Here is a 27,000-nt window from a genome sequence, read left to right as displayed (position 1 = left end):
TCAGGTAGGTTGGGCGTGCAGTGGTGGTCGAACAGAGCAGAATTCAACAGGAGATGACATCCCATAATAGGCCATCAAGCCGCCTCCCCCTATTGGCCATTCCACAGCTGAGTCAGCACGGGGCCAGCCAATCCGATGACAGGATTCCTTTTCCACCCTTTTGTGTGTTGCCGTCCCAGCATTCCTCCTCGCCAACCAACGTGGCTCCACTACACACCACTGATCCTCCGAGCGACAAAAACATAAAACCGGGAAATAATGCGGAAAACGGCCCGATACCGGTATGACGGCAGTGCTGACGTCCTGTTTGGTTTAGTATCTCCGTGTATGTTGTGTTGTCCGTTGTGAAGTTTGACTTTGCGTACCGTTTTGTAATTATTTCCTGTGTCGTTTATGTGTGACATCACGGCCACTGGCCCCTCCCTCCCTCCGTAAAGGGCTGAGAACAGAACTGATCCAGTAGCGGATTGCTGCTGAGTTGTACTTTGTAAGGATCGCCTTTTCTTTCCCACTCTTGTGTTTCCTGGGGTTTGTTGCCCTCTAGGCAGGCCCTCTTTTGCTGTATTTTCTGTTTGCCCTTCTGTGCCCAGACCTGCTCGTTATTTCTCGGGTGTCTTGCAGTTTCCAGTGCTCCGGTGGCGACTGCCTCTTTAAAGACTTGGCTCACGGCGGATGGTAACGTCATTTATTGGCCTGAACGCGCCACCATGTCCTTCTTTCAGTTGTTTTCCTTAATTTGCTTTCCACTCGCCTTATGTGGGGCACAGATGCACATTTGGCGCTGGGAGTGGGCCAGCGACTTGGACACAAAATCTCCTTAAATGTACACAGTCATACTTTGTAGCCTCGCAAGTGAGAGCCGCGAACAGAAGGTGACAGGATAGCAGCAGACCTCTGACTCAAAGCGAAATATGGCAGAGTTGTGTGCGTGCCAGGAGGCCCAGCGCGAGACACGGGGGCACGGTGATGGATGGCGAGGGGCTGATTAAAAAGTCAGCCGTTAAATGTGAAGCCGTTAGTGATGCGTTCTTCTCATTGATTTTCGACTTAGCGTAATGATAAATAATTCCTGCCCACATGGCTGTTCTTAAATTAAGTCTGATCCATCTGAAATCGCAGCACACCATTAGCGCCTGGCAGCATAAGACCTCGGCCCTTTGTTTGTCATCTGGACGTGTCTCAAAGCTGAGGCTTTCCTTCTGTGGCACACGCGGGCGCGCTGCTCCGTGCTCGCACGTCCTCTACCTAATTTTAGGCCTGTTTGCTGTGCTGTGTCTTCCTCCCACCTGCCTCATGGAGCTGACAGTTTGCTTGCTTATGTGAGCTTTCCAGGTCTGCACTCTGAGGTGCGAGCCAACCTTACAAGGCAGATGCCCGCTGTCGAAGGGTTGCCACTTGAACCCAGCTCATCCACCTGACTTTGTGCCAAGTGGTGACAGGAGTCACCAGACCTGACAGTCCACACGGACAGCCACCCGGCCTAGTGAGGTGGCATCGGTACAGCAGTGTGCCACCTGCTGCCAGACTCTGCCAGCGTCTAATCACACAAAATCCTAAACCAGTCTGCAAGTATGGGAACAAGGCAAGGATGAATAATGACGGCATCTGTTGAGTACTTGGCAGTCTGAAGATCTGCACTGGTGAGTCAGCCGCACGCGGCCGTCCTGGCATTTGCCCACAAGTATTCGCCTCTTTCCGTCATGCTGGTCAGTTCAGTTCATTTTTGTGTGCCACCTTCTGACCACACTCCTAATGGCAGAGAGACTCCACAAGCCAGCCCTGGCCTTTGCAGCCAGCCTCACTTGACAGGCCTCACCCCAGTCATCCTGATCTCCCACTCCATGAGAAAGTTCAAAAATACACAGAAATGCTCCTCAGGGTTTACGGTCGACCATCAAAACCTCCTGGTTTACGGACCTGCCGGTTTAAGGCCTACGCAGCGCTTTCTAAGTAAGATTGTTTGTCTGAAAGGCCCAAACAAGGCCAAGAAGGTGATAAAGGGATTTGCCTAAAAAGAGTTCCCAATACGCAATGCGACAATCGGAATCCACAACGGAAAGTGAAAAACAGAAGATTTAAATACAGGGGGCGCTCCTTCAGCAGTGGCACCCGAGTGGTCCCCCCACAAAGAACAAGGGCCATATTGCAGGAGGACTGTGCGGAAAGCAAGGAAACTCAACGGTAACAATAAACACAAAAAACAAAAAGAAAGACACAGCAATGGAAAAGAGTGACGTGGCACCCGGAGTGCGGGCTCAGTAAGAAGTCCACAGGTAAAATACAACGGCAGGACCCTCGCTGGCCTCACCCCAGGCAGCCAACTCCCAACCACCGCATGCCGGCGCCAGTCTACACAGACCTAAAATGGAGCCTCACAAGGGAGAGGCTTGATGAGACCACTTCAAACGAGACCACCGGTATAATCAGAAAGCAACCAATGAAGAACAAAAACAGAAAACGAGAAGAAAGAGTAAAAAAACAAAAGGGATTTCCCTAAAAAGGCAATGCAAGGCGAACAAATGAAATCCAAGAACAAGAGTGAAAATTCACAAAGGTCAACTGTGAGAGGCCTGACATGTCAAGGTGGTCTCGGGTGTCCCACCCACAGAGGACAAGGATAGTAGGAACACTTAAACATCCAGCACAGAAATATTCAGTCATAAAAAAGAACAATACGTATAATCGTATATAATCCAGAAATTAAGTAATAAAAACATGAAAATAAGGCAACAATGACAAACTTTACAAATTCCAGACACGGCCACGGGAGGACAACGCAGTTCCAGGACCAACGGAGGGGTCAAGAACAGAAAACCTCGCCGTCTGCCCCCTGCTGGTGATTCCTCAGTGCTGCACCGTCTAGCAAGACCACTTCACCCTTTCATCCCAAAGCTGCCAGTGCTGTTGACTTCTTTACCACGGACAGGAGACCAGGTTGGCATTTGAGCAGTGGCACCAAGTGGCACAGTAAGAGAAACTGGACAGAGCCGGCCAGGTCAGTGACAGTTCATAGTTCTTGTCATACAGCCAATCAGCAGCCTTCATCTTGGTGTGCTGACTCAACTTGCGAGTCCTCATCCTGGCAGAAAGCTGGCAGACCCCGAGGGCAGTTTAAGTGCAGGACGAGGAGATAAAAGGCTAAACTCAAACCAGACAGCTACTGTAGGGGAGGTCAATGGCGGAAGGCTTTTTATAGAATCAAAGCACCAAAGTTCATTGTTGAAGGAACAAAGCAAGGACAACAAGTACCTGAGGTCCAAACTAACTAGAAGGCAAGAGCCACCACGTTCAGAGAGGCCATCCACACACACACTTGGACGTGAAGGGAGACACGACGCTAAAGCGATGATGTCACGGGTCTGGGACACACCCCCTAGCAACGGTACCGGCATCATAGCAACCTGAAGCTCAAAATGATAAAAACAAACCAAACCAAGACAAGATCACAATAACTCATAAATCAAATAAATGGATAGTGACAGTCAAAAATCCAAGAAAAAAATGACAAGGGTACCAAATGGGAACATATTTCAAAGGAGAGGCTGGAGGGCCATCTCTTGTACCAGCAGCCTGGTCCGTCCGCAGCTCGACCTCCCGACGTCGTCCTGTTCATCGTCGGTAGGCTGGCACACTCCGGTCTGTGTGTTGGCCGAAGCGTGACTGGAAGCCAGTGTAGAGACTCCAGCGCTCAGGTAGCCTGTTCTAGGGAGGACTCTGCAGCAGCATTTTGAATGAGCGTACGACTGGCCGATACAGTAGGAGACAGAAGGCTCTCTGCAGTGTCTCACACCTCACGCTGCCCAGACTTGGCCCTCAAGGTGCCCATCGTCCAGCCATGTGCTCTCACTCTTGTCCACTCAATCTGTCCTTCACATTTTCATTTGCAGATGGTTCTTCTGACACTTTGAGGTGGGACGCTGTGCCAGTGATCGGATCGCGTGCTGCTGCTTCTGACAGTCACTGAGATGGCCATCGCTCGGTGATGCTCAGCTGACATCGTTTCTCAGCTTGTCTGCCAGCCTGTCCTCTTTTTGTGTGTTCCTTCTGAAAACAGAGTTAATTTGTGCCGCGTTTTACACAAAAGCACCTGCCGCCTGAGCGCGCCGTGTCGGGCCTCCGCTCGCGTCCGTCAGTTCAGCTCTGCCGTCTTGCCCATCAGTGCCAGTAAGTGACAGTGAAGGAGCAAATCCCTGCTTCCAGCATTTATGGCTTCCTCTCGGTGATGCATGTCAGAAAATGGCTTTACGATGATTACAGAGGACACGCAGAGCCCGGAGCGCTGGTTTAGCTCTGCAGTCACACACCCAGCATGACGTAAATCAGCGCCTTTTTAAAGCTGTGCCACGTTTGCATAGTGTGGTGGGGGCATCTCCCAAATCTGGCGCAAAGGTGCTAAAACACTCGCCAATAATCTGTTACTTATGAACAGCAAAGGAGGGACAATCAAAGTTAAGAAGCAGAACGCGTCTGCTCTTCGGAGTCTGCTCAGTGGGGTGGCCGGTCCCTCTGCCAGGCTGGCGACACCTCTGAGCAGCTAACATCAAAAGGGATGGAGGAAGTTCAGGTCATCCTCCATCCATAAATGGCGTCTTCTCTTGTCTGTCACATACCTGTCATCGTTGGTAAAGATCACCGAGGTAAACCTTTGTGTTTTCACAGCCCTGAATAAATGTGGCATTCTGTCCGTGGCCCGGTCGTGTGCTCACTGAGCCCCAAACACGCGCGTTCTGGTTCAGATGTTATCAAGTGAAGCTCCTGCTGCATTCTAACGGGGTCCGCCTCATTCATTGGCTACCACAGCGTGTCACATGATACCTACATCGCAGAGTAAAGAGGACGAGTAGACACTGAGAGTTACAGAAAGCAAATGCACACCTGACCGGGGCTCAGAAGGTGGAGGCGTCGCCAGCTAGCGGTGAGTAACGCCACAGTACTGCAGCTGTGCCTTGGCGCTATCGGCGCGCAGTCACAAGCAGTGCGGTATCACGTCACCATAGCCAGTGAATGTGCCACACGTGGGTCCCCTGACCAGTCTGTACTGGGCCATCTAGTAAGACGACTCGGCCCTTTCCAAAGCTGCCAGTGGCCCTGACTTCTTTATCACAGGCAGCCCCACAGCTTGGCATTTGAGCAGTTAGCACAGAAAACGTCAGGTGCCATCACAGTCTGGGAGACCTCGTCCAGCTCACTTAAGGTAGGAAAGCAAAATTAGGACATTTAGAAAAAGAAAGAAAAAACGTCACAAAGATACAAAATCACAACGCATTTCAAAGGGGAGACCAAAGGGCCGTCTCTTGTACAAGCAGCCTGGTCCATCCGAAGCTTTGGGGCACTGGAGCTGTCGTCTTACAAGTAAGTCTTTAGTAGGCGGGCATCTCGTAAGGTCTCATCTCGGGTTTGCATGTCGCGGTAAGTTCAGATGGGGAAGCAGCTTCATATGCAAGACGCTGGATTTAGAAATCTGCCTTAAACGTGACTGGAAGCCAGTGCCACGACTCCATGACTGGGGTTATGTGAGCAGATCGGCTGCCGCAGCAGTGCGAATGAGCAAAAAGCCGCCTGGGAAGAGTAAATGTCACATTTTCAAAGGGTACGACAACCTGATCAAGTAGGATGAAATGTCAGAACATGGGCCGTCCCCTCCCGAGACCCTCGGTAGCCTTGGTCCAGCCGTGTGCCTTCACTCTCTGCCTTTAATGTTGTTTGCTGTTTGTCAAGCTGCGTCTCTTCAAGCCCATTGGGTCAGGGATTTTGTGATCTGACATGAAATGCGAAGGTTTGCTCTGCCATCACTCCCGAAACAAGGGGGCAAGCAGCCGAGTACAAGGGTGGTCTTTTGAGGATGAGTATTCCTTTAATGTTTGATGGCAGAAACTTCACTCACATCCTCGCCATCACGGCCAGGTGTCATGCAGGGTCTGCCCAAGCGTAGGCGAGCTGGGCAACCGCCTGAGGCACTGAAATTTAAAAGGTCAGCAAAATCAACGAAGTGGAGCCCTTTAACAAAAAAAAAAAATCAACAATTAAAATCATTTTTTATGGTAACGGAGCAAATAGACGAGGGGCGTTCAGAAACAATTTTAAGAGCCTTTTTGTGCCGAGCAGCTCGTCGTACGTTACAGCCGCGTACCAGGCATGTCGCCGTTCTCATGTGCCTCCAGCAGCCACAGTCCTCTCGGTGACACTCGGGGGTCGAGCCACACAGATGGCATCACTGTGTCACGCTATCAGCCGAGTCTTCAAAAGACGAGGAGGAGTAATGCGGGCGAAGCGGGCGTGTGCTGAAATGCAAGTCTGTGGCTTGATAAAGGACGCTGGGCGTCGAGAGCAAGCGGGCAGAACTCGCCCCTCATAGTGACGAGTGCTGTACAGAAAGTGAAGTGAGCGCTCACAGACGCATTCCAAGGCGTGTGAAATGTCCATGCCAGTCTGATGTGGCACTTGTGCAGCCTCTGATGGCGCAATGGGACTAATTCATTTCTTGGCCACCTTTTTCAATTTGAAATGAACACCTCGTTGTAATGACGGCTTCACTCTTTGTCGTTCTTTCACATCCATCAACAGGCTGCTTGCCGGCTACCAACAACACGCTTGGCGCCTTCCAAATCTGCTGCGTGATGTTAAGAGTGAAGGAGATGAACGGGCCTGGCCTGTTGTTTGTGTTTCCCTACGTCTGCCTGGCACTTTGTAGTTGACACACTTTGGTTCAGATCGGAGGACGACGCGTGCTTGATGATTAAAGCCCACTTAAGAACTGTGGCATCTTTGGTGGGTTCTTCCTCCGTCCCCAGCAGATGGCGCTGTTGTGCAAAAATTAAAAATTAACTAAGCAGTCACCACTCCTTGGGAATTGAAGATCTTTACAGCAAACTCCGCTTGGTCGTCATAGTCCAACTCGTTTATTATCTAGAAAAAACCTTTTTTGAAGTATAAGAAGTTTTCTTTGGGCCTGGTGGTGCTCGAAGGTTTGCAGGCTGCCCACCCGTCAGGTTCTCACTGTGCCTTTCCTCCGGTGTGTGCCTTGCGGCCTACAGGCTGAGCCCTTTAAGGTGACTGAGCGGCCTCTAAAATGGTGCCTGAAGTCGTGCCTCTCGTTATTTTGGAGTAGTCGTCCTCTTTATCACGATTTACTGCTGTCGGGACGTATTTGAGTATTTAATAAGTCTCTGCCTCTGGTGTCAAGTGTTTGATACTGAGATGTCATTTGGTGGTTGTCCTGTATGACAATTGGTTGACAGATCTTCATTTTTTAGGATTCTTTCATGTTATTATTCCCATCATTGGTAGCCTGTCAATCAAGCTACTTCATCTCTCACTCTCACTCACTCTCTGCGTGCGCTTGTTTAATGGTCAGCTTCTCAGGATGGCTCCGCCTCTTCTAACAGAATCTTTCTTCCATGGCGACGGCCCCTCACCAATGCATCTCTCTCTCCCTGCCTGACTCCGCCCATTCTAACCGTGCTCCTCTCTCTCTTTCTCTCCCTGCCTGACTCCGCCCATTCTGACAGTGCCTCGCCCTCTCTCTGTCTCTTTCCCCTGTGGCTCCACCTCTTTTGAATTCTCCTACTAAAGGTCAGAGGGCAGAGGCTATGTGTGTGTGTGGACAGTCTGATAGTAGGAGTGGGACACGCCCTCTCTAAATGCTCGTATCAGTTCAATAAATTACATACGCATACTAATAACCACTATTATTATTATTATTATATTTCAGTTCTTTGGATCTCACAGCCTTTCAGCTGGTATGAAAACCTCTTGAAAGGGGGCCTAGGGGGCAGTGGTTAAATTCAAGGCAGAGGTGCCCAGTCAGGGTCATCTCAAATGAAAATGTCTGGCATTAATAATAATAACAACGATAGTACATTGTATTTATATAGCGCCCTTCCCATGCTCAAGGCCCAATTGACCCCTGCTGACTGTGCCGAGGACTCTGCTGACGATGGACACCGTGTGTATCAGCGCTTGACGCTGGTGTTGGGTGAGGACATCGCTTGATGGATTTAGTGATAACCCCAGTAGCACCTGTGACTACCTCTGTGTCTTCATTTTGTTTCAGAGCTGATGGCAGAGCTCTCTCTCCTTTTGGACAGTCTGACAGCACAGACTCATCTATTATGGACGTTTTCTTGGTGGATAGATGCGTATAAATGGTGCCTGGCTGGTTGGCATTGGTTTGAACAGGGAGCTTCCAGAAAATCTATTTTCTAGAACCTTCTACTCCTCCAGTCTCCATGTCCACCATTGCCTTGGCACTTGGACATCGTTGTCCTTAGCTTGAGTCCAGTGGAGCTCATGATGCCATCGATAGGCCGTGCTGGCCAGTGTGTGACAGGCACTGGCTGGCGATGTGACGGATGGTCTCACCTCATTTGTCACACAGGCCATCCTCTTGGGGTTGTTAGAGGGTTTGTCTTATGTAGTGTTTAGTTTTCACTGCCTGATCTTAGATGGCAGAAGTCTTGGCGTCAAGTGACGGTGCCATGGCTTGCCATTTCATCCATTCGAGTGCCCTGCTTCTTAACATCATTTCACAGCTGTCCGTGCTTTGATTACCTTGTGGTTGGTTATGGAGATTTCTTCACAGTTAATTGTGAGCGAGTCGGATATTTAGACTTGATGTCGTCTCGCGCCCTTCTCTCTTGGACCGAGAGTGACCCGTCTGCGGGATCTTGTCAAGTGACTGAATGTCGGGTGACTTCCGATTGAATCCTGCAAGGCTGTAGGGCAGGATGGGGACTGCATGTGGATTTGGGGAGTTTAGTTTAGTTGCCAAGATCGTCTTGAGCCTTGATTGATTGATTTCTGTTATTATATGTCACCATTATTAGAACACACGTGAAGGTATTCAGGCTGTAACAGCGCCTCGCCAAGCAGATTTCACAGGCGCCACACTGAGGGTTTCTTGTCTGTTGTCCCTTTAGTTGGCCTCGTCATCATTTTGTTAATCAGCCCTCTTGATAAGTCCGTCCTCAGTGCCTCAAGCTTACGATCGATTTAGTACTTTAAACTTAGTACATAGATTAGAAAAATAAAAAAGAACCTAATAATAAGACACCGCAGACTTGAGATATTTAATAAGAATCTGCCTTTCCCGAGTGGCGTAGGTGAGCTGCTGCTTTTGCACTTTGCTGCCCCTTTTAGTGCCTGCCATCCCACTCAGACCACCGCAGAGCCACTAAAATCAATCAAATCACTCACTTGATGTCTTACTGATTGAAGTGTCCAGGCGCCGTACAGGCCCGATCTTCAAAAGATTAAAAAAAGAAATCAGCAGCTGCATTTGCAAATTTACAACTCCAACATTTTTAAAGACCTTCATTTAAGGGTCCTCCTTACACTATTTGAAGTTGAAGTGACTTCACTTTTAAAATCAGGCTTTTGTGTGACGCGGAGCCTGCTGCATGTCACCAAGAGTCCAAGAGCTCGTCCTGCATGGGGCAGCACCCCCCGCTGTCGTAATAGCAAACACAACTCTGTACACATGGGGGCACAGACCGGGCACTCAGTTCTCTCTCTCTTATATAGTGCCTTTCAAATCTGTCTACATCATGACGAGCCTGCCTATCTATCATATAGCGCCTTTCACATCTATCTGTCTATCATATAGCGCCTTTCACATCTATCTGTCTATCATATAGCGCCTTTCACATCTATCTATCTATCATATAGCGCCTTCCACATCTATCTATCTATCTATCTATCATATAGCGCCTTTCACATCTATCTATCTATCTATCTATCTATCTATCTATCATATAGCGCCTTTCACATCTATCTATCTGTCTGTCTGTCTACCTATCATATAGCGCCTTTCACATCTATCTATCTATCTATCTATCATAGCGCCTTTCACATCTGTCTGTCTGTCTGTCTGTCTGTCTACCTATCATATAGCGCCTTTCTCATACAATATCTTCCTTCACTTGAGTGCCAGTAGGCTTGCTAGAGCTAGATGACCCCTAGGTGGGTGTGGCCAGATGCATGAGTGGCAGCTGGGTGGGTGGGGCCAGTCAGGTTTAGCTCTGCACATTGAGTGTCAGTTGCTAACTTTCTTTCATTTGACGAGGTCACCGTACAACATGCCAGCAGTCTGTGGCACCACCCTTGGCAAGTCGGTCTGCTGTGCCTGATCTTGGCACTTTAGATAGACACCCGGATATGAAGGCCTCTCACTGTAGCTTATGTGTGTGTGTGTGTGTGTGTGTGTGTGTGTTTATTGGAGGCTGGGTAGATGGACAGATATGAGAAGCTACACAACAGACAGCTCGCTGGCGTGCTCGATAAGAGCTCAGTGACCAGACAGATTTATCTCGGCCGTCATCGTCCCCTTGTTGATAGCCGTGGCTCCTTTTTTATGAACAAATTAACGTCTTCATTCCCTTTGTAAACGGAGTCTTTATTTCCCTGTGGTGTACCATTTTGAGTGGCTGTCACGTTCTTCTCTGTGGTTTTTAAAAAGCTCATTTTTTTTTTTTGTGAGGATGTTCAATACGCAGGATTTGATTAAATTTAACGTATCGACCGTTACAGATGGACTGGATTTTTGGACTCCCTCCTGCAGTGTTGTGAATCGGGGGGCTTATTTGTAAGGCGCTGCACTAATAATTTCAACACACTTTGATCTTTCCTCACATTCTCATGCAGATTCCCTTTAATCAGCAAACGCCACTTGATGATGATGATGATGATGGTGGTGCTAACACGTTGTGCCATTCAGAGCTTTTCCCTTTCTGATCTGCTCCCCTGCCCCTAACAGAGATGGCCGTTCACTCGCCAGTCCATCAGGCCTTCTTCTCGGGTGGAGTTGTGACGTTCTTGTGCCCACGTGAGTCATTGCCAGCTTGTCAGCCCGTTTTTTGCCCCCCTCTGCTTGAAGCTCGTTTCTGTTATTAGGCAGGTGGGCACGGTGTACACCAGAGGAGTTTGTGGTGTGGCTTGGTGGTCCCCTGGTGCTGCTGAGTGCTGTAATGGCGGTCGCCCTCTCCGCGGGACTGTGAAGCAGCGGTCTGCCATGTCGGAGCTGCCAGCTGGTTTGTACTTTGCCAAAGGCAGGTAGACGATCCCAGTGAAGATGAACCCAAATGTGTCCGCTTGTCAGGAATTTGACGTTGGCTGGTTGAGGAGTCTCCTAAAAGCAAATGGGCGGCCGTGCCCTGCCACTTTATGCCTCCTGACAGTTCGAGTTTGACAGAGGACCGAGAGTCCACACTGGGCAGAGATCAGGTGACTTGACGTCTCCGGTGTCCCTGCCCACGGTGCTTGCCCTGTTCATTATCGTGCCAATTCCATGAGGGGATCTGCCTAGCGATCAGTTGCATTTATTTGAGCAGAACCCTTCTGCGGTGGCTTGTATGCTAATAGCCGACAGTCGCCATGTCCAGTGTCGTGAGGCCACAGCAGGCCGGTCGCGCTCTTCACCTTTACTGTGCCCGCTCCCGCTCAGGCGGTCTTTAGGTGTAAAGAGGACGAGTTTGAAACCCGCGCTAAGCTGAAGTGGCAGGGGCCGGGGTCATGTGCTTGTCGTGAGGCCTCTTATGGCAGCGCTCTGCCCTGCTAGAAAGGAATGCATACATGGACTTCTTAGCACCCCCATGTTTAAAAAATATCTTTATATCACACCAGTTTGAAGCGGGAAAACCGGCGGTTAATGTGAATCTAAAGAAGTGTGCTGATTGGTCAGAAAAGTGACCAGAAATCATGGTGGGCAACATCAAGCCCTCCAGTACATAAATAAATAATCCTTACTGTCACAGAGGCCAGTCAGGCTCGTAGTGGCGGGTCTGACCAACAGGCAGCTCGTCTCTGGTGCCACGAGAATGAAATACACAACTCCAGTCTTTAGGACGTCACGGGAAAATGCAGGCAGACGATGAGGAGCCCACCATGCTGGATCTGTGAGGCCCTGCTGCTGGCAAAGAGTGCCAACCATCGGTGTGTCTGCCACAACTCGGTGCTGCCACCTAGTGGAGCAGCTCGCTCTGCAACCCCGAGTATTCAAAAGCCATGCAGTCTGTAGTTCTGGATGAGTGCCGTGTGCAGTGACGAGTGGGTACGGTGTCATCCATCCACTGAGTGGCACAGTGAACTGGGCACAGAAACAGATGAGGGAAGGGGACGACTCGACAGACCGCAGCCGGGCCTGCCTGCTCTTCACTGTGTGATATTTGGGTGTCTGAGGTCTCTAATGCCAAATAGAAAGTCGGGACGAGGAGTCTGATGCTGTGTGGCATCGGGGGCAAAGCAGGAGCCGCCAGTGGACCGGGCAGTGCCAGCTTAGATTTATGAATGAGCCCACTGTGCACAGATTTGAGAAGAAAGAAAACAAGCAAACACTCGGCCTCCATCTGCAGGTGGTTGTTATTCTTATTATAGGCCAGGGGTACTGCAAGCAGGGGGTGCCAGTCCATCGCCCACACGGGGCACAAACCTAACCCCCCCCATCAGGACCCTGTACCACAGTATTAACTGATATGATCAGACTGGGACTCCATTCCTCCCGTGTGTCTCGTGCTTCGTCAGGGTCTCACATTAGGTTTCCGTCGTTACGTTTTCAAATGTGAGGATTTTGACCTCCTTGACGGTTTGCCCCGTAGTTGAATTATTTTGGCACCACCGTTTGGTTTATAGTTTACCATTGCATGGCTGCACTGCATGACCCGGGCGTGTGTGCTGAGGGTTGGCGCCGGCTGGTCAGTGTGGAGGGTACGCCCGTTGCTGGTATAAGACGTCAGCTGTGTGGCACTGTGTGGCGCTGTGTGGTTTGGGCCCTCCGTCTTTAAGGTGGTACAACACGATGGCTCAAGGGCGTCATTCTCAACCTGTCCAGTTTATAATCAAATTCCAACGGATGGCGTATAAAACCAACACGATAAACTAGTAAAGGAAATTTAAAATAGATAAAAAAAATAACAAGGCTGCTAGAGGAAGGCAAATTCAGTCTGGCCGGGGGGTCTCAATGTCAGGACCTGGGGGGCCTTATGAAATTTGTGATTTCTTATTTTGTTACATTCCTGAGATCACCAGAATGTTTAATGGAGATTTGCACGTCTTTATTTTCTTTTTTTCATTTCCTGTACTTTTTCACTTGCGTTTGAATTTCGAGTTGTCTGTTGACTCAGTTATACGGCATTCGGGTTCCTAACAGCAGTGTGAATGTTTGCAAAGCACCATCTGTTAGAATGGATAATGCGCTGCATTTGATTATGGCATTCCAACAGGTGGCGCATCACAAGCATGAAGGCCGACAGACTGAAACTGGCAGAGGCACAGAACTCGACTCTCATGTCTGTCTGGGTCGGCTCCCTCATCCTGCAGTCCCGCTGGTCAAGCTAATTGGTGTCTCAGACTGGCACCCCTTCCTGGGTTAAGAAATGGCGGAATTCAGTATTTTTCACTCCAACCAATACAGACTTGAGACGGACAGCAGCCGGGCAGTGGATTTGAACCCGTGACACCGGACCTGCGAGAGGGCAGTCCTGTGGGGTTCTGATTGGCTTACAGCTCACTTGTTCCAAAGCAGCCCCCTGATTGTGTGTGTTGACCTCTTTTTTGAAATTGTGTGGTGTGCTAGTTGAAGAAATGCAGAATGTCGACCTTTGGAGAGAAAGTGACGCCAGCCCCTCTCTCAGATCTCCCCGGCCTGCGCTTCGGGGGCGTGGAGGAGAGAGACGCCGCTCGGCCTCCTGCTTGTGCCTGGCATGGGGGCGACTTTTGTTATTCTGCTGATGTGCCGTTTTGCTCGCCGTTCTCCCTCCCCAGAGCTCCGCTGCAGATAACGGCCCACTGCGGCCCGCCTGCGTGCAGAGCTATAAAAAGTGCTTACGTCAAGCCTCTGACATTCACTCTGGAGATTTCCTGAGTAGCACCTGCAAAAGTTGCCCGAGTTTTGTTCCACATTGAAGTGACGCTGAGCCGTCAGGCTGTCGGTTGTAAGGTGGGCTCGGGCAGTTTACTGGTCACTTTCCAGATGACATCAGAAACGAAGGCCAAGCAGTTCTAAACGGACCCACCTAAAGAGGGGTCCTCGAATGTCAGCGTTGAACTGCGGCCAGACGGCAACGCAGGGGAGGAAAACCCCAAACTCATTAATGGAGTCCACCTGTGAGGGGCCATAGCAGCATTGGAGACCTGGGCGCCCCCTACTGCCCGTTGGACACTGTGGGTCTATGCTGAGGCAGCCCTCTGACCGAGCTGGCACAGTCGTAAGTCTGACTGGCCCACCTCAGAACGCTAGGAGAGGGCTGATCAGCACAATTTGTGTCACGTCGGTGGCCTTGTAGGGTGAGTCGTGTCACAACCGGATTTTTTGACGTTGCGTTTCCCAGAATACATTGTGCTCATTTACACCACCACATAGCAACGCAGCCGAAAGGAGAGCGACAAACGGGTCTCGGAAAACGTTCACCGGAAGAGGCAGAAATAAACACACGCAGCGGTAAGTGACATCCATCACCGCCATGCCCACTTACGCCACCTTCTGTGCCGGGTTGACGTCTTCTACTGCTGTTTAAGGGGCTCTCTGGTCCCTGATTGGGACTTTGCTCGGCTGGCTGGTTTCTGTTCCGACATTAAGGATGTTTTGTGAAGGTCAGTAGAGGAGCTGAGGCCGAAACGACAAATCAAGTTGAGAACGCAAAGCGGAAATCAAAGATCGAAATGCCAGACCTAAAAAAAACAGTTGGCTAAAGTGAGTTTGAATCGGGCAGCGAAAGACGCGTAACTCGGCCTGAGCATCAAGAGAACGGGCCATTCAGCCCTCGCGACGTCACCAAGTGAAACGACCAGCCGTGAAGATGGCCCCCCTGCCTTTCAGACGAGCGTGTTTTGAGCGCCCACTCCAGGGACCCCAGGTTACCTTTGCGGTTGTTCTGGCTCTTGCTCCGTGTGGTGGAGTGCCACCCTCGCTTTGCTTTCCGCGACTTTGAGTTTCTGAGCTGGCAGCACCACAGCACTTCCTATGAGATGACACACAATTGACAGACCTGACGGGAACATTTCTGACATTCAGGAAAGTCCACAGCCTCCCCAAATCTGCCACCACCGTATATCGCCAAGGAGCAGTGGCACAGCACCACACGTGACTGCCATGCCGAGCAAAGGGCACAGTGCCCATGCACAGCATGGCCACAGCAGATTGGCAGCACCCAGCCAGATCCTGGCCACGTGATGAGCTGAGGAAAGTAACAAGGCCCGGTATTTGGGTTATGCCAGAGGGCAGCGTGACCAGTCCTGCCAAGTGACATTCCCTCCATACGGGCTCATCTCACTTCAATTCCCATCACGTTGGTAGAAAATTCTAATTTGATTAAAGTCTGATTTCATTTTCTATCTAATTTGTAGGATCTTCTGAACAGTTGGAGAACAATTAAAATGAAGAGCCTCTTGCCTTCTTCAAATTTCCCCACTGAGAGTGTGAATGGAGGGCTTTATTCTCGTATCCCCCTCCAGTTCTTTATTTAAAACTCGCTGACACGAAGTAAAACAAGTTCACGGCTAAGGAAGCGAGCGTTTCCTCTCCAGTCTTTTCCAGCGTCGTGTGGGACCGGTGGGAAGTGCTGGTGTGACATTCGTGCCCGCGTCCCTCAAAACTCCAGGTGGGCGTAAACCCCGTGGCCTGTTAGGGTCGGCCGAGATCTCCTCGTGACATCGGCGCTCCTTCCCGGCTCACATGCGCCGTTATTTAGAAAAGCAGACCGAGTCGAGTCCGCCACCCAGAAACTGGAGTCAGGAATCGGAAGCGAGCGTCGACAGGAGCTGCATATCCACAAGTCACGCGGACCCAGAATGACGAACCCAAAGGCTGCATTTTAGGAATTTATTAAAACGAGACGTTGACGGACGTGTCAGACCCTCGGTCATCACGGAGATGTTTCTGTGGTCAGATCAGCAAACCCTGAGGGTCCGAGCTTAGAGATGGCATGGTGCTGTGGGCACTCAAGGAGCGCAGGGGCCTCCATCATTCTTAAATGGAACAAGCCTGGAGATGCCCACCAGGCCAAATGGAGCAGTCGCAGGGCAAGGGCTTTGGTAGAAGGGGTGACCAGGAACCTGCGTGGAGATGGCAAGAAACTTCCAGAGAACTCTGCAGGGGTCTCCGCTTGGTGAAGCATCATGGGATGGAGGAGCTTAGCAGAGCCAGGTCCAGAGATGTCCTTAATGAAGAGTGGCCCAGTCGGGCATCATCTGTGGTCTCCATCCCACCTGGTGCAGTCTGGTCCATGGGATCGCTTAGTTGTGTTTCCAATACATTTGCAGAAATGTCCAAAGTCCTGGGAAAAAAAAGTTCTGTGACAGAAGTGAAAAGGGGGTCTGCACAGGGTCTGAGAAATCGACTGCCACTTTGTGTTTCCTCGACGAGGAGTTGATCTCCTGCGCAGTCAAATCTGCTTTTCTTTATCAGCAGCAAAACACTTGGGATGAAGAGAAAAAAAAAAAACAAACCAGCTTGGTGTTTCTGTCCTGTGAAGTTGTGGGTGTTATCAGTAAAGGCGCTGCCATTACATTAAAGACGGCGTGTAACAGAGCGGCCAGATAGTATCGGGGGAGAAAAATGGCAAACTTCACACCATTTCGAGGGACAGAGAGAGCGACCAGTGACAGATGAGGCCAGAGAGAGAGAGTGAGCGAGAGAGAGAGAGAGCGAGTGAGCAAGAGAGAGAGCGCAAGAGAGCGAGAGAGTCAGAGTGAGTGAGCAAGAGAGAGAAAGTGAGTGAGAGTGAGAGAGAGAGAGAGTGAGTGAGTGAGTGAGTGAGAGAGCGAGCGAGAGAGCAAGAGGGAGAGTGAGGAGAGAGTGAGTGAGCGAGAGAGCGCAAGAGAGAGAGTGAGTGAGTGAGCAAGAGAGAGAGAGAGAGCGAGTGAGAGAGAGAGAGAGCGCTAGAGAGAGAGTGAGTGAGTGAGTGAGAGAGAGAGGGAGCATATGAGAGAGAGTGAGAGAGAGAGCGCTAGAGAGCTCCGACTCGCACCCTTAGCAGATTTATCAGGGCCTCGGCACCAGGTGTGACGCTCCTGCATCTGCTTCACTCAGGACATCTTTTAATAAAAGGACCACTGAATTGCCATTTTGGTCAGTGTGGTCAGTGCAGGCTCGTCTGCTAGAAAACCGGAAAGGCAGTCTGTCTGTCTTTTAGGAATAATATAAATGTGATGACAAGACGGTGACAGGGGGCACATGCCACAAAATGCACTAAAGAGCCAGACCAGGAGCCCACTAGTCTACCCCAAAATAGGCCCCCAAACTCCCACCCAAGCCTGAAATGAGGCGCTGGTTTTAAATGTCCAGAAACAGAAGAACATGCCCTCAAGGTAGAGGATGACTGTAAACCTCTGGCTGATAAGACAAAGGTGAGCCAAGAATCCTTATAAATGGATGTTGTAACTGTCAAAAAATGACAAAAAATTCAGGCAAAACGGTTTACTTCAACAGGCAATCCGGGGCAAACGAGTCTAACCGTAATGCTGACCCTGACCAATGACGAAATGAAGAAACCAAAAGCAAAATTAAGAACCAAAGCAAACCCAAACTCGCTACACAGAAGGCGCTCAGCCAATCCGTGAAGCTCGGAGAGACTGAAATATAAAGGTGATGTCATGGTGGCTCCATCTCTTGGGACCCTGCAGACATTGACAACGATTTGTAGAGAACTATAAGAGTAGCGGGCAGTTGTGAGAGTCGGGAATCGCTAAGCCAGAAACCTCCCTCTTACAGCCTCACCGTGTTGTGCTGAGCAAAGCCCCCTTGTTGGACAACACCAGACCCCCCAAGTTTTTCTAGCGGCGCTCGGATGATGTCACTCAGCATGTCCACATGACCTTATGTGAGCGCCATGCCCATGTGACCAGGCTCCTGTGGTGTAGGCGCGGCTTCTCTTTTTATTTTAGCCCTTATGTTGGGAGTGTCATTGCTTTCCTTTATTTATTGTCTTGCTGAGTCTTTGCTTTAAATTATTGTTTTTTGTTATTCTTTGTTCCTTATAAACTGGATAAGTCCAGTAATAATCTTTATAACAGAGGATTTTTATTAACAAAATAGCAGAAATAAGCAACCTATAAACAGAAGTAACAATGAAGAAAATCTAAAAACTGGACAAAACTTACACCCCCAGCCAAACACCAGAGTGGGACAAATGAACCGCAGGGGACCTGCTGGTCCAGTCTGAATATAAAGCCTGGGGGCAGTGCCTAATTGAGGAGGTCAGGATGGCCCCGCCTCTTGGGGACCCACCCACAAAATTCAAGGTATATGGCAGTACAAAAACATACATGGAAACTAAATAATCACCAAATGATATTGATAAGTAATAATAATAATAATAAGAAGAAGAATAAAAATGCCTGACAATTAACAAAAGGAACTGAAGTGCAAGTCAGGGGAGGAGCAGGTCAGAGATGACAGTGGTGAGGTCGTCCGGGACAGCATTGCCCTCTAGTGTCTGAACTCTGTTATTGGTTTGCAAGGTCCTGTGCACACAAGACCTCAGCAGTCCTCAGTGCCACCACAATGAGTGAGCAGAACTGCCTGACCTCAAAACGTGTGCCTTCCTTACCTGACATATTGGTCATAAATACATAAAGTGGAATATGAGCTGAGCCATTACTACCGTCACTGAGGGTACCCACGACTACAGCGCCCTCTAGTGACTTAGCCCCGTCACTGAGGGTACCCCTGAGCACACTGCCCTCTAGTGACTTAGCCCCGTCTCTGAGGGTACCCCTGACTACAGTGCCCTCTAGTGACTTAGCCCCGTCACTGAGGGTACCCTGACTACAGCCCTCTAGTAGCCCGTCACTGAGGGTACCCTGCCCGTCAGGGTACCCTGACTACAGCCCTCTAGTGACTTAGCCCCGCCACGGAGGGTACCCCTGACTACAGCGCCCTCTAGTGACTTAGCCCCGTCACTGAGGGTACCCCTGACTACAGCGCCCTCTAGTGTACGGACACTTCAAACCCTCTCACTGCTTTGTAAGGTCAAACTGTCAGTTGCTGGAGGTTACCAACGTGCAGCACCATGGCGAGTGTGCAGAATTACCCGACCTTGAAACGTCTTGTCTTCATACCTGAAACCTAAGGTAACGTATGAGGTCATCCATGGCTAGATGGTCCTCTAGTGTATGAACGCTGTTACTGGTCCTTAAGAAGCTCCTTCCTGACCTGTGTACAGAGATGGGTGCAATTCTCAGTGCAAACACCTGACCTCCAGCACCGTGACGAGTGAGCAGATCTGCCTGACGTCATCACTTGTGCCTTCCTTACCTGACAAATCGGAGATCAGACAGACAGACAGACAGACAGACAGAGTTCAGTAATAACCATAGTAAACCAGTAAACCAAACTTAAATCTCCATTCAGGAATGAGACTCCAGTCCACACGCCACTTGAAAAGGCAGCCAGCGGGGGGGACACAGGTGGCACCCAGAAGCCATGGGTGACGTCTGAGAAGCCGTCCGCCGTGTTCTGCGTCTGTGGCCCCCCGCCCCGCTCACTGTAGTCATCCTCGGGTCCTACACAATCAGCAGCACGTGGGTGGGTCGGACTGCGCCTCAAGCTGGTTTTGGTGAAGTGGTCAGCGCCGGCGGACTCCTCGTGACGAGCCTACGACCGAGCAGGCCAGTTGAAGACCATCCTCACGCCCCCTCCTTCCAAATCCCTGGAGCCGAGTGCCCGGACGTCCTCGTGTTTGCAGACGTCCTCGGTGCCGCGGGCTCATTAATGGCCGCTGTTTTGATTCGGCCTTCTCTGAGCGTCGGCGACACGTGCTTGTCACGTGAGCTTAGCGAGGCCGCGTCCAGGCTGAGTATAAATGGCTCGTGATGCGGCGTCCTAGTTAAAGATGCAGTGAGAGCCTTCAGCCTTCCCTCCTTGTTTTGTTCGTTGGCGTGTTGGACCCCCAGTTAAGCGGGATGCGCCTGGCGTGGATATCAATATCAGCCGACTGAATTATTTAAGCTCGGGCACTAGTGCCGTTGTCGGCAGGCACAATTGCCTGCTTTTCATTTCTGATATTTAATACGCAGGCCTGCTACATGGCTGTTCACAAGCTATCAATAACTGCTTGCATGATACCTTAAGTAATATTGTTCACTCTCCAGATAAATATTTAATGTTTCTCTTTACTTTGAAGATAAATAGAAGCGGCCAAACTGCTTGCACTGCATTAAAGCTGCACTGTCACCGCGTGCAGTCGCTTTTGTTCTCCAATGTAATTTTAATGAGTGCTGAGAGTGGGCCGAGACCCTTCTGCACGGGGACCCCCAGAGACCTTGAGTGAGGGCCGAGGACCGCCCTGGAAAAATGGAACTCAACCAGCGGCACACTGGGCCTGGAAAAATAGAGAAAAGGCCGGAGAAACAAAAGGGTCAAAGGCACAAGTCGGGCCGCACCTCTCAGCCAGGCGTGTCCAGTGGGGGATCTTATGAGGAGAAATTGGCAGGCAGGGGCTTTGAAGCAGTTCTTCATTCTACAATCGATAAAGAGACAGAAAAGGAAATAAAAAAGCAACACACGCATAACGCAGACCTGCCGAAGCAATGCAGCGTAAAGGGGAAGGCCACTCGAGCGAAACGGGCTGGGCACCATCCGGACCACCAGAGCCGCTCACTTCAAGAACTTTGAGTTTTTTATAAATTGTAAAACCTGCAAAGCCAGTCCTACTGTTATTTAAGGCAAACAAAGCCTCACAACTCACCAGATGCCTCCATTTTTTCAAACACACGCCACCAGAGGGGGATATCCGCGTCAAACCCCTGCCACTAATAATACTAATAAGTTTAAAGCTTATTCTCAAAATGCTCTTCAATAACAATGAAGCTCCGTGGAGCTTAAGAAACAAAGGACTCGCCCGGAACCACCAAGGCATTCCGACACAAACACACAGTCCAGAAATGGAGCAGCGAGGGTTCGGAAATCCAGTAAAGCACAAGTAGACTCGCCAGTCTGGATTGATGGGGTGATGGGCAGTGCCTGGGACTGATTGGCATGTGGCTCCACCCACAAAGTACACAGAACCTAACAAAGGAAGCTTATCCACAATCAAAGGCTGACGCACACAAAGCGACACAAGTCAAGGTATCAAAAATGAACAAAACGAGACGTGAACCCTGAGTCTGAGCCCAATGTTATGAGATTCGGCCATTTTAAACGCACTACATCAGCACTTTCACCCCCGGGGGCCGTGAAAATCACAAAAACCCATTCGTTCCATGTGCTTGGAATCGTATTGATTTGCTTCCATATTTATGTGAGAATAAACACCTCACGCCAGGAATATGCGATCAGATGATTAATTCCAGATAATGGAAACACACAAGGCATGTTTTCCAATATTGAAACATTTGACACATTTGTGAAGTTCTTTGGCGTTTGTTTTCCAGTCGCGCCCCTTGGCTTCCATTATTAAACGCTAGGACTGGCTACGTCATTTTAAATACTTAGAAAGAACCGAGTTTTTGCTTGGCATACAGCAGGCCTCAGCTGGCAGCCCCATAAGTTGCCCACATTGTGCTGTTAGGAGTCTCCGCACCCTTGGGCACAACAAGCTGACTGGCACAGAGGGCATAGATGGACTGGTATCCTGGCCAGGATGAATGGTCTTTCCTTGAACAGCCGGGATGCCAGCATAATGTGTGGGGTGTGGCAGACTCACTTCCCGGGTACACTGGGTGGTGCCATCCTTCTGGTCAAACTCCCTTTTGGACTCCTGCAGGGCAGAATGGGAGTTGCATTCTATCTTGGGGGTTGTTGAACGGCTGGTGCCGTCATCCTCGACCTCCAGCCTGGCATATTGAAAATTAAAGGACGCCGACGGGCTCGAGGGAATCTGTTCAGTGGCCGCGGTGGGGAGGAGGCCACACAGGACAGGCGGCGACTCGTCTCCGTGATTCCGTCTGAATGTCTTATTGAGTGGGATCATGTAAGAGTCATCCATTATTCTGCTCACCTAGAGAAACAAATGATAGGCGGCCGATCGACAGGTTTTAATAATGATTGGTAAGGGCCTTCCGAAAAAAGTGATTAAGGCCCGGGTCCCGCTTAGTTAGCGCTAAAGCGTTTTAACGGCTCTGGGCTCTATTGATTAAAAATGTAAATGTCCGATGTGTGGGTGAGATGTAAATTGCCATAATTATAGGTTCACAACTTTAAAAAGCCATTCTTGCATTTACTAGTCATTGATTGTGCTGCTCTCCAAAATAACAGCAACCCGCTAAAGAATACGCAGCCATCATAAATGAAAAATACGCGGCGCTGATTACATCTAACATCGATAAGGAGCAGCCGTCTGCTGTGGAATACATAACTGGAGAACAAAAGAAAGAGCAATTTGTTTTAATTACTACTTTATAATGATTAAATGAAATTGTTATGCACAATGACGAGGCGAGGGGCAAGAATGATGGCACTCAACTTGGCTGCCTTCCTGGGAAGTTCGGGCTCGACGAGAGCTCGTCCAGGCAGCCATCAATTTTAATCGCTGCTATCAAAAAATGAAAAAAACACAAACTTTACAGCATCTGTGGACCACAAAGCCCTCCTGCCTGGACGACGGCCCCCCGATAGCCGGTCTGTCGACATTTTATATAGTGTCTTTCATCTGTCCCTCTCGCTAAATATTACACGTGCCGTTAACATCGCTTTTCTGTTATATGGCGCCTTTCTGTCTGTTTATCTGTCGTTATATAGTGCCTTACACGTCCTCTGTGTTTGATACGGCACATGTCTGTCTGTCTGTCATATGCTGCCTCTCAGATCTGCCTAGATATTGTATGGTGCCTTTAGCGGCTGTTTTCTGTATTTTAGATTAGCTTTCCATATTTCTGTCTACTTCTCGTTCTATTTTATAGTGCCTTTCATACCTGGATATCTGTCTGTCTAGCGCTTATGTACTGGCTGTCAGTCTGTCTGTGGCCTAGTGTCTTTATTTTATAATGTATTCAATCCATTATATAGTGCCTTTCACTTCTATCTATCTATCCATTATATAGTGCCTTTCACTTCTATCTATCTATCTATTATATAGTGCCTTTCACTTCTCTCTCGCTCTATCAATTATACAGTGCCTTTCACTTCTGTCTATCTCTCTCTCTCTCTCTCTCTCTCTCTCTATTATATAGTGCCTTTCACTTCTATCTCTCTCTCTCTCTCTCTCTCTGTCTATCCATTATATAGTGCCTTTCACTTCTCTCTCGCTCTATCAATTATATAGTGCCTTTCACTTCTGTCTATCTATCTCTATCTCTCTCTATTATATAGTGCCTTTCACTTCTCTCTGTCTCTCTCTCTGTCTCGTTGGCACATGTGGAGCTCATGCGTGTTCTGTGCGCGGCCGTCTTCCACTCGTTTTCTCGAGATATCGAGTGACCCCACTGTACTCTTGTTTGTGTAAATTGTAGCGATGCTGTCTGAGTCGATGTTCTTGTCGTCCACAGGTGGAAGGCTAACGGGACATTTCTCGACCCCAGAGTGGATTATCATTATACTCTAGTCCGAGGGAACTTGGTAATCAGCAGGCTGAACAAGGACCGAGATGTGGGCTCATACCAGTGCGTGGCGTCCAATCCGTTTGGGACCATCGTCAGCAAGGAGGCCAGCCTTCAGTTTGCATGTAAGTCTTTTTGGCGTGATGTGGGATGGCGTTCCGGAGGTTTTTCCGCCTGATTTGGACACGTAGTCCACGTTTTCTTATGGGACGTTTGCTTGTGAACTCTGTAGATGTTCCAGAAGCTTTCTTGGGGCTCCATTCAGACTGCAGCTCAGATTTGATTTGTTTGTTTGTTGCAGTTAATTTTGTAAGCAATCCAGAGCTGACGTGAGCGAGTGCAGACCTCTATTCACAAACTCAATAAAACACAAACTGATCAGACAGATGTCACCTGATAGACCACCGTGAACACAAACAGCGCGCTGGCTGCTAAGCAGCTTCACGCTGATTTTAGTGCAGGACGTCTGCAAATTCATCAGCTCAAGATGGCAAGGAAGAGCATCAGAGAAGTGGGAAGTCACAGCTGACGCTTTGGTGCGACATCTGGGACGGGACTGGTAAGAGGAGGATGTGGACTGGCCTGGTGGACAATTTGGACATGTCCAGGGGGACGTTCGATTACTTGAGTCAGCAGCTGCCCTCCAGACCTGAGGCGCGCCATTTCTCTCAGGGAAAATCGAAATGACAGGACCAAGTGATGGACAAGACAGAAATGAAAGGTGGCATTTCAAGCAGGCGTTGCGTCCAAAATGAAAAAAGCCAAAACAACAGCAGAGCCTAAGACACAAACCGGCGTCAAAGTAGAAATTACACGCCACAGCCATGTCTTAGCCACACAGACAGACAGACAGACAGACAGACAGACGCTGTCAGCACCAAGACGTCCTTGTTTGCTGTCGAGCACTCGCCTTTCCACCATCACGACTCTTTGGTCCACTTTGTGAAGAAGGGCCGAGGACCAGCAGAGGCTAACGGAGTCGACAAGCTTAGGAGCCGCTAAACTAATCCTAAGAAGTGCCGAGCTCGTGCACCAGAGATTGGTCTTGAAAACTCCAAAGCTGGGATGAGCAGAGAGATCACACGGTCAGGGTTACATGACCAACAATGGCGCTGGCAGCATGACGTCAACAGTAAAAGTAAGCGGGCACGACAAAACCCAAACATGAACTCGTGAAACCAGCGACGTGCCACAAATCATGGCTGTCACGTGGTGGCTGGAATATCAGCGTCCCCCAAGATGGTGTCAGACGTCATTAAGATAAACGGCAGTGTGCCAGGATGTGAATTATATTGAGGTATTTAAAATGAGCCTCTGTGTGTGTTCAAAGCCGCCAGCAGGAAGAACGTCTGTGGAATTCACGTTGGCGTTCTCCGTCATAAGAGAGACGTGCAGCAGCCCCAAGTGCCCGTTGAGTCCGCCATCTTGCTTTGTGTCCATCCGCTTCAGGCGTTCACTTCGTGTGCAGGTCACGTTCAAATCGCGAGCAGCCCGACTCCCATTGCCTCTGGCATTTGCTGTTCTCCATCCGTTACCCAACCCGCTATATCCTAACTACAGGGGGTCTGCTGGAGCCAATCCCAGCCAACACAGGGCACAAGGCAGGGAACAAACCCTGGGCAGGGCGCCAGCCAACCACAGGGCACACACGCTAGGAACAAATTAGGATCGCCAATGCAGCTGACCTGCATGTCTTTGGACTGTGGGAGGAAACCCACGCAGACACGGGCAGAGAACCCTTAAGGGTCTCCTTACTGCGAGGCAGCAGCGCTACCCACTGCGCCATCGTGCGCCCCATTTGCTGTTCTCGCATCTCTAAACAGGTGACATCTGTGCGACATACGGGTGAGAGACGTCACCCAAGCCAGGGGTTTCCACTCTCGTGACGGCCCCACTGCTGCACATGTCCAGTAGGGGCCGCCCTTGCCGTCTGCCTTAGGTGGTCTTTGACACTCGCCTTGAATCTTCTGACTCCTAGCACTGAGTTTGGAGCCGCAGGTTTGCGGAGAGAAGCTCGGTGGGCTTCTGTTGTCGTCTAAAGCCGTTTTCTGAAGAGTTTGGATTTCTTTGGAGGACGTGCCCCAGTCACGTCCCCTCTTGTGCTGGTGGCACATCAGATCCCTAGCAGCCTAGCTGGCTGTTTCATTTTGTGATGCTCAGAGACTGGGGGCTACTGGGACTGTTCCTCAGTTCATGGTGGGTGCCAGTGCAGGTCTCCCTCTGTGGGGTTTGTTCTGCCTGCTTTGGATTTGGTGGCCTCGCGCCAGCAGCCATTCTTGGCCTGTGTGTGGTGGTGCCCAGTATGCCCAGAATAAAGCAGCTGTTATAAACTGCCTGCAGTGGGCTGCGTATTGTCATCTTTCCCAGGTGCCGAAGCTCTCTTCATGTTGCAAATCGTACAGCCAAGTCAGAGCAAGATGGCTGCCGTTTCCACTTTTTAAAAGCAGAGAGAAGGTGACAAGAATGTGTGTGGAAAAGCTGGATTTTATTTTTACTTTCTAACTTGGGAAGAAGACGATGTGCCGCTCCATTAGGTTCGTACTGTGATCGGTGGGTTTATCTTCCAGTCGGGAGCTGCAGTCCAGGATACGGTGGAGTTTCACCTGTCTGGAAATCCGCCTTTCCGTGAGGCCCCTGATTGGTTTGCCTCGCTGGACTCAAACTTGGGGCACCGGTTTGGACCCGGGTGCAAGGCGGCAGGACACTGAAAGTGGCAATCCTCATGGGCAGAGGCGTCTGTGCGTTAAACGTAGGTGGGTCCTGCAGATATTAACACCACGTGTTATCTATGGTCGACTCCACTCTGTCATCCCAATCCCGTTTTTTCCAGTTTTCCATGATTTGCTCCATGCATTTTTCTTCTGGGAGTCTGTGACTTTGTCTCCTTGGACCCTCAGAGGGCATTCTGGGTGTGCGTCCAGGAGCCCGTGACAGCAAGGGGCTTGTTCACCAATAGCCTCTCCTCACCCACTGAGACGATTTGACAATATCTGTGAGTCGAAATAACTAAGGGGGGCTCAATGAAGCCATCGATTCTCGTAGTGAAATCAAGAGTGAGGAATGGCGACGATCTCGGGCTCTCTGTGGGGTCTTAATGTCGGCCTCGTGCACAGCTTTGCTCAGGTGCGTCAGGCCCACCTTGGGGTTTGAAGGCCGAGCCAGGGATTGACTTTTGTGACGTTGTCAGCCTGAACACCTCGGTGATTTGCAGTAGTCGTCGTGATCGTCGTGAGCCACGTCTATGGAGCCAAGCTGGAATCTGCTGGACACTCCTTGGTGTTTTTTAGACGTCTTGTTGGCTGGCGCTCCCCTATGGCAGTATGGTGACAGATCTCCCGTTACTTGGCAGACGTGTTGCTGGAGACGCAAGACACTCTCAGACGCCGTGTCTCTCCATCACGTGGGCTTTACTGCAGGCCATCTCCTTCCTCGGCCGCCCTTGCTGCTCTGCTTTTCTACGGCTTCTGGCCTACGACTCCAATAATCTTTGCTGCACCTCACTCACCACCCGTACTTGGCATTACCCAGCTTTTT

The 27,000-nt window shown here is 50.0% G+C and overlaps 1 protein-coding gene across 3 annotated transcripts in view; it reads left to right on the top strand.

Annotated features, from left to right (window-relative positions):
* The window catches only part of LOC120541719 (contactin-4-like), a 429,737-nt gene that overhangs the window by 234,108 nt on the left and 168,629 nt on the right, over positions 1–27,000 (top strand). For all 3 annotated transcript variants that reach the window (XM_039773606.1, XM_039773607.1, XM_039773605.1), the window contains exon 4: positions 23,416–23,591. In XM_039773606.1, coding sequence (XP_039629540.1) covers positions 23,416–23,591 — 176 coding nt within the window. The remainder of the gene's footprint in view (positions 1–23,415; positions 23,592–27,000) is intronic.

This window comes from Polypterus senegalus, chromosome 12 (assembly GCF_016835505.1).
Source record: "Polypterus senegalus isolate Bchr_013 chromosome 12, ASM1683550v1, whole genome shotgun sequence".
NCBI classification, from domain to species: domain Eukaryota; kingdom Metazoa; phylum Chordata; class Cladistia; order Polypteriformes; family Polypteridae; genus Polypterus; species Polypterus senegalus.
The sequence above is the reverse complement of the archived record's forward strand: the minus strand, read 5'-3'. Positions and strand labels throughout refer to the sequence as shown.